This window comes from Natrix helvetica (genome assembly GCF_964273705.1).
Source record: "Natrix helvetica genome assembly, chromosome: 12".
NCBI classification, from domain to species: Eukaryota; Metazoa; Chordata; class Lepidosauria; order Squamata; family Natricidae; genus Natrix; species Natrix helvetica.
In genome coordinates, this window is record NC_138556.1 from 10,744,296 (window position 1) to 10,751,430 (window position 7,135).

The 7,135-nt window shown below is 43.8% G+C and overlaps 1 protein-coding gene across 1 annotated transcript; it reads right to left on the bottom strand.

Moving 5' to 3' along the window:
• Positions 1–988: 988 nt before the first annotated feature.
• On the bottom strand, positions 989–6,823 carry MRPL46 (mitochondrial ribosomal protein L46). The gene is made up of 4 exons (XM_081965171.1): positions 6,548–6,823; positions 3,807–3,987; positions 2,457–2,630; positions 989–1,416 (listed from the first exon to the last, which is right to left on the bottom strand). The coding sequence occupies exons 1-4, from the start codon at positions 6,740–6,742 to the stop codon at positions 1,166–1,168; spliced, it is 801 nt and encodes a 266-aa protein (XP_081821297.1). The 5' UTR covers positions 6,743–6,823; the 3' UTR covers positions 989–1,165.
• Between the last annotated feature and the right edge of the window lie 312 nt (positions 6,824–7,135).

Sequence of the window (7,135 nt, forward strand, 5' to 3'; positions counted from 1 at the left end):
AAACGTATCTCCACTAATTAATTCTCATTTGCCAGCTAGAGAAGAGCAAATTAGTTTCTATCCAAAACATGTTGTACTCCCTTTTGAAGAACAAAACTCAATCTCAAGTTTTCCTTTTCCTCAACCAAGTGGATGCCTTATATGTGGACCTTTTTCCCTTCAGTCTGCAATGTGACACGGGGAAATGTGACAGACGTGTACATTTTTCCCTTGGCACGATGGCATATTAGGAAAACAGAGTCAGGCTGAGAAAAGGCTCCTCCAATGACCACACAGCCCGGCTGATGCAAACCCATGGTTGCATGCTACTCCCATTGTGGTTGGTATAAAACCTGGTTAAAAACAAGAATTCCCCATCTGCCAAGAACCTGGCAAGCACAAGAGGAAGATGCCGGGGTCCGAAATAATGGAAAACATTCTAATTGCGCCTCATTTGATCAAGCACTATAGTTTACGATCCAGAGTCACTTGCAAACCCAGAGAATTGAGAGTTTGGTTCAAGCTAACAAGGGTGTGTGAATGCAGCGATGGGGTTTTTTTTGCTATTCATTTGTTGTGGGAATTGCTTCAAAACTCCAGAAGGGCGCACAATTCAAATCAATATAGCTCTCAATTGAAAACAGGTGGCCTACTATTAAATCCAGCAAATTATGGAAGGAGGAGGCGCGCTGCCCATTCCATCTCTCCATCTGCTTGATTATTCCAATCCACCTGCCTCGTGGCATTGCATGTCCTCTTGACTCACGGCAGTATGTTTTGCGGGCCCTCTTACTTGTTTTTTCCCCCTTACATCCCCTAGGAAAAGCTGACGTCCCAGTAACGAAGTGACGGCTTCACTCAAGTCATATATAGGAACAGACATCAGACAGGTATCCTAGCCTAGAGAATAGATTTTTGTTAGCCCAGCTTAGTCTGCAGTCTTACCTGTTATGCTCCTTGGGAAGATGTTTGCACTGTGAGGAAATGAAGACACCAGACAGCTTAAACATTGATGTCGCCGTTTCTTGGCATGCTTGTTTAGTATTTATTTTATTATCCTTATCCTGGACCCAACGCAGCTTCTACACATACAAAAGACACATGGTGCTATCTCCACCATCCAAGTGAAGTCTCTCCTCTTACTTTCCACACTGATGGCGACCAAAGAGAAACATAGTTCTAGGGTTCAGATATCCACTAAGAACCGAGAAACCTGAGAATGATAGGCAGGTTTCAAGTAGTCCCCCAGCTCTCCTTTGCTGACCCATAAGTAGTCCGCTTTCTCCTTGGATGGAAGCTGGGGGCTGCCTTCCAAGAAGGCTTTGAAGAAGAACACTTTTCCTCCAGTGTTGGTCTCGGTGCGGATTGCCTTGGGGAACTTGAACTTGTAAAAGCCACAGGGAGCATTCCCTAGGAACTTGGCCTGCGTCTGGATTCCTTGGGAGGTTCAGAAGATGGAAAGAAAAAGAAAAAGGCAGCAACCCAGTGAACACCATGAGAACAAACAATAATTTCATCCCTGTCCCCCACCCCTTTCCTTCAATTCCAACACGCGTTTTAATATTGACTACAGAGATTCTCAATCATGCTGACTCTATAAACCATTTAAAGCAGGGGTGTCAAACTCAAGGCCCACAGGCCGCATCTGGACCATGAGGTGCTTAGATATGGCCCACGGGGCCGAACTGGAAACAGCAAAGGACCGGCCCACGGTGCCTCTGCCAGCAAAAACGGCACTTGGGAGGGCTGTGTATAGCCCTCCTGAGCTCCGTTTTCAGCTGTGACAGTCTCCTGCAGCCTTCTGCCAGTGAAAACGGCGCTCGGGAGGGCAGCTGAAAATGGAGCCCAGGAGGACCATGCATGGCCACGCCCACCCTGGCCATGCCCACTCAGTCCCCACCCCCACCCTCAAGGTCAAACACAACCCTGATGCGGCCCTCAATGAAATCCGAGTTTCACACCCCTGACTTAGAAAGTGCTGTAAAGCAGTATGGAGCAGTTTGTAATTTAGGTGCTATTCCTATTTAACTATGATTACACTGCAACTGAATGGGATTCGCACATATTCTTCCATAAACCATGGCTCATGTTGTACAGCAGCTGGGTTCTCAATTTATTAACGCGCAAATAACAAATCACAAGAATGAAATATACTGCCTCAAAAGCAACAAGCCACAAACACAAATGTATTATTGTTCAGATACAAGATACTTCAAAAAGAAACACTGGAAGTCTTTAAGAAGATGTTGGATAGCCATTTGTCTGAAATGGTATAGTGTTTCCTGCCTAGGCAGGGGGTTGGACTAGAAGATCTCCAAGGTCCCTTCCAACTCTGCTATTGTATTATTGTATTAAAGGATAAGCTCTCTATCCCCAAAAAGATTACAACTGAAAAATACACCCAACAAAGGAAACTGAAAGTACATAAAGAAAAAGAAGGGGAAAGTGGAGAAATTTTAAAGAAATATGTCACCGACCTGGAAGGGTAACCAAGACCCGTTCTACTGTGCCTCGCAACGTCTCTCCTTGTTGCCATTCGGTCTGGGGCAACAGCCATATATCTTCATCTCCAAATTTCTGCTTAACCAAAAGCAGCAAATTCTGGTCCAACTTCCTGTTCAAAGAGGTTCGGTCGTTCTTTTGGTCAGCCTCTGCTCAGAAAGAAATTTAGCATTAGAAGTATTCAACTACTCAACAACCCAAAGAGGCTACCATAAGAACAAATGAGCAAGAGAATTGCCACCAAGAAGACAGGTGTACTTTGCAAACTGAACTGACGGCACAATCCTTCCCTACTTCTGGTGATAGCAAACAGCATCTACACTCTTATTATTCTTTAGAAAACAGCAATGCAGATAAATTAATTATCCAATTTCCATCCAGTGACTTGGCTTAAAATTGGTTTTGATTTTGCAAAGCTCTTGACAAAAGCCCTCTCTAAGGCACAGCAGCATTGTAAAATCAGCCAGCTTTAAGCAGCACAAAAAAATAAAATTACAGAAAGTCTCCCCTTCAGTTCAACTTGGCCATTACCTAGATTCAGCCAGGCTTAATCAGACCTATTCCTGACAGCTGAAACTGTAAAAGCAGTTTGGTTTTAGCTGGCCTGGAGAATCAACCAGACAGATGCTTTACAGGAGCTGGAGACAGCCAGTTAGTGGGTCGCCTATGGTAAGTGGGAAATGCCTCCAGGGGGAAAAAAGCAGAAAAATTATACACAAGTTCATTCTTTCAAATCAAAAAGGACAGCCAGTACCTGACTGTGCTTACTGGAGGTAAGGGAAAGAGATTTTTCTGAAGATATTTAATATTTAAAGATGTAAAGTTTAAAACCACACATTGCAGTTAATTGACATGCACATTTTTTTCATCCTATTAATATTCAGCATCCTTAATGTTGCTAGCTTGTGGCTAACTGATCTAGTGTAACAAAGGTCATTTGAAATTGATCGGCTTTGGGTGGAATTAATCATGTGATCTTCCACATAAGGAGCCCCAATGCGGATTTTACTCCGCTAGTCGTTTGCTGACTATAGGGGACAGTGCTCATCTCCATTTCAAGACCATTGAGCCAGCGCTGTCCAAAGACATTTCCGCAGTCATGTGACCAGCATCTGCCTTTCTGTAATGTAAGTTTATGTGAAACGCTGCACTCTGAAATGATTTTTTTTTAAAGAAAAGAGTTTGTAATCTTCTCCACCTGACTTGAAAAATGCTGACTTCTCTCTCAATGGTCTTCTCAAGCATGTTCTCCCAATTCAATAGAATTCATCAGAATTCAGGTATAGCCAACTAAGTTAGTAGGGAAAAAAAGCATGGATTTGAACCTGTTATCCGTGGGGCAGGTATGAACTTCTGAAATTTCTGTTCCCAGGCATCTTCGATATCTTGGACCAGGACAATCGTCTCAGGAATATCGTATTTTTCTTTACTCCTTTGACGCAGAAACTCATCCTCTGCTAAACATCTGAGTTCATGGTCTGAATACAAGCTTTTCTCTACCTCTATCTGAAAAGAAAACAAGTTGCCAAGCTGTAGAAGCTAGCTTGCTTGCACATACATCCTAGAATAATATTTACAAACCTGGATCAATCCAAAATCAGTCATTCACTTATATTACAGCCTGTCATGAGATCCTAGTTCAGTAAATCCCAATTAAATGAAGTATGGCTTAGCACTATATAGGCCATTGGTCCATCTAGTCTTAGATTCCCCACAGCAGTAATTCTCCTGCTTTCGTATTTTAAGTCCCACTGGTGTATCAAAGAGTTTAGAAGGTCCTTTCTTCAGAGAAATATATGTTTACGGGCATTATTGTACTTTCAAGTTATGGATAATTTATAGAAAGTTTTAGGAACATAATTTTGATACTACTACTGTAGCTTATTTCAGTGCTTCTTAAACCTTTTGCTCTCACTTTTCCACTTTTAAAAATTATGGAGGAATAAAAGAGCTTCTGTTTGTATGGATCACACTTATCAACATTTATCATGTCAAAAATTAAACTTGACATATTCACAGACTCCTGTAAAAATAACAATATTAAACCTATTAGGTATCTACCGGTACATGAACAAAATAGTTTCATGAAAGATTCCTATATTTTTAACAAATACAAAATAATGAGAAGAGTGGCATTGCTTCACATTTTTGAAAATGTCTCCAACATCTGACAAATAATTTGGATTTCACAGACTCCCAGGGGTTGTTGAACCACAGTTTCAGAAACACTACTTTAGAGCAATGAGTGACAGCTAATTGGGTTTTAAGCCACATCGGCTTCTGTGGGATCAGCCTCCCCCAACTCCTTCCCCCAAACATCAAAAGACAATCAACAAGGATAAAACAATCATTATCTTGCAATTTTACCCTGGGACATGTATATTTGCCTTCATTCATGATGAAATAATTACTGATGAAAGCCAAATCTGTTCCAACCCCCATACTCCAGGAAACACTCTTACTAAGATGCCCAATTCCTTGACCTCTATATGGGGATCCTACACTCTTGGGCTTCTTCCAGATGGATGAAGGGGAGTCCTGCCCACAAAGGTGATTTTGGGGTGTCGCCACATGTAACGAGCCTTTGAAATCCAGTTTGGTGTAGTAGTTAACACATCAGACTAGAAGCAGAGTTCTAGTCCTTAGTTAGGCCTGGATCTAGCTGGGTGACCTTGACCTTGATTCTGTATCAGCTTTGTTCCCGTGTCATCCATTTAGTAAACTTTCAAGATTTGTTTTTCCCGCCATGTACACGTATACATCCGAACTAGACTGTGTTGCTTCTCTGTGTCATATATGCGGGTATATGCATAACTTTGTACTTATTTATTATATCATGTTTTATGTAATGTATATTGGAGGTGGTGACCTTTTGAGTGCTGTATGCAACGAAATTTCTTTTTAATATATGCCGATTAGTGTACTTTCAAAGTGACAATAGTTCACTTTTATTCTAAAGTTATTCCAAGGCTACTTCTGCTGACTGCCAGCTGCCTGCAATTTGGTAGTTCGAATCTCACCAGGCTCAAGTTTGACTCAGCCTTTCATCCTTCCGAGGTCAGTAAAATGAGGACTGAGATTGTTGGAGGCAAGACGCTGACTCTGTAAACCACTTAGAGAGTGCTGTAAAGCACTGTGAAGCGGTATATATGTATACGTGCTGTAGCTACATTCAAAGTTACAATGTTATTCTAAGTTTAAACCAGTCCCTTTCTCTCGGCCCTAAAAAGGCGGCAATGGCAAACCCCTTTTGAAATCTCGCGAAGACAAATGAGCATTGCTAGTCTAGTGAAGAAAAGGACCAGGGGAGACATGATAGCAGTCTTCTAATATTTGAAGGGCTGCCACAGAGAGGAGGGGGTCAAGCTATTCTCCAAAGCACCTGAAAGCCAGAGAAGGAACAATGGATGGAAACTGAGCAAGGACAGATTCAACCTAGAAATAAGGAGGAACTTTCTGATAGTGAGAACAATCAACCAATGGAACAGAAGTTATCTTTGGAAGTTGTGGGAGGCTTTCAAGAAAAGACTGGACTGCCATTTGTCAGAAATGGTGTAGAGTCTCATGCTTGAGCAGGGGGTTGGACTAGATGACCTATAAGATCCCTTCCAACTCTGTTAATCTATTAAAATCTGTTATAGGTTATCTGGTTTAGGGTTTTCTGCCTGAGCAGGGGGTTGGACTAGATGACCTCCAAGGTCCCTTCCAACTCTGTTAATCTGAAGCTGCACAGATTTCTCCACAGTCGCTGCGCCTCAAGCCTGCCTCGAAAGCACCCAAAAGAGACCCCATACCGAACCCTTGCTTGGGGCTGCAAGGACCAGATGGCCGGTGAGTCCAGAGAGCCACAGCAGGACCCCACCAAAGCCTCATCGCTGGGCTCCACCCTTCCCTTCTAGAGCTGAGATTCCCCCACTCCCCAAAGGCTTCTGGGAGGGCACAGAGGGCCCAATTACCCGAACAAAGCGGGTCTTCCCCGCCCCCTCCTCCCCGAAGGCCTCGACTCCAAGAAAGCCTCGCCGTTGCTTCCCCACCCGGGGCAGCTCCAGCCCCTGCGGCGCCCCACCTGCCGAGTCAGCTCGGCCATTTCCTCCTCCTCCGGGCTCGGGGGCTGCGCGAGGAGCGGTCTCCGTTGCAGGCAAAGCGCCCCGTAGAGCTTCCATCCCGACACGGCATCGGGACCGTCGGAAAGCGCCCTCCGGCCGGCGCAGAAACGGCTCCAAGTGCGGATGGAGAGCAGGGCCCGGCCGAGGGGAGCCATTTTACCACCAAAGGCCCACAATGCCGCGCGGCGACTGCCCGCTTCCGCCAAGAAACGCAACTTCCGCTTTCGGTAACCCTTTGAAAGGCGGGGCTTCGGACCAGGCTGACTCTTTTTGTGTGCTTTAAGACAGCCTCCAGGGGTCCCCAAACTTGGCAACTTTAAGACTTGTGGACTGGCTGGAGAATTCTGGGAGTTGAAGTCCACAAGTCTTAAAGTTGCCAAGTTTGAAGACCTCTCCTCCAAGGGGGAAACACACACACTATTCAAGGTCCCAAAAGTGTTTTTTTTTTAAATTAAAATTAAATGTTTTCAAAACTTGAAAAACCAAAATATTATGAATTATAATTCTACGATGTCAAAAATCATGAGTAAATTTCTGAAAAATAGCAA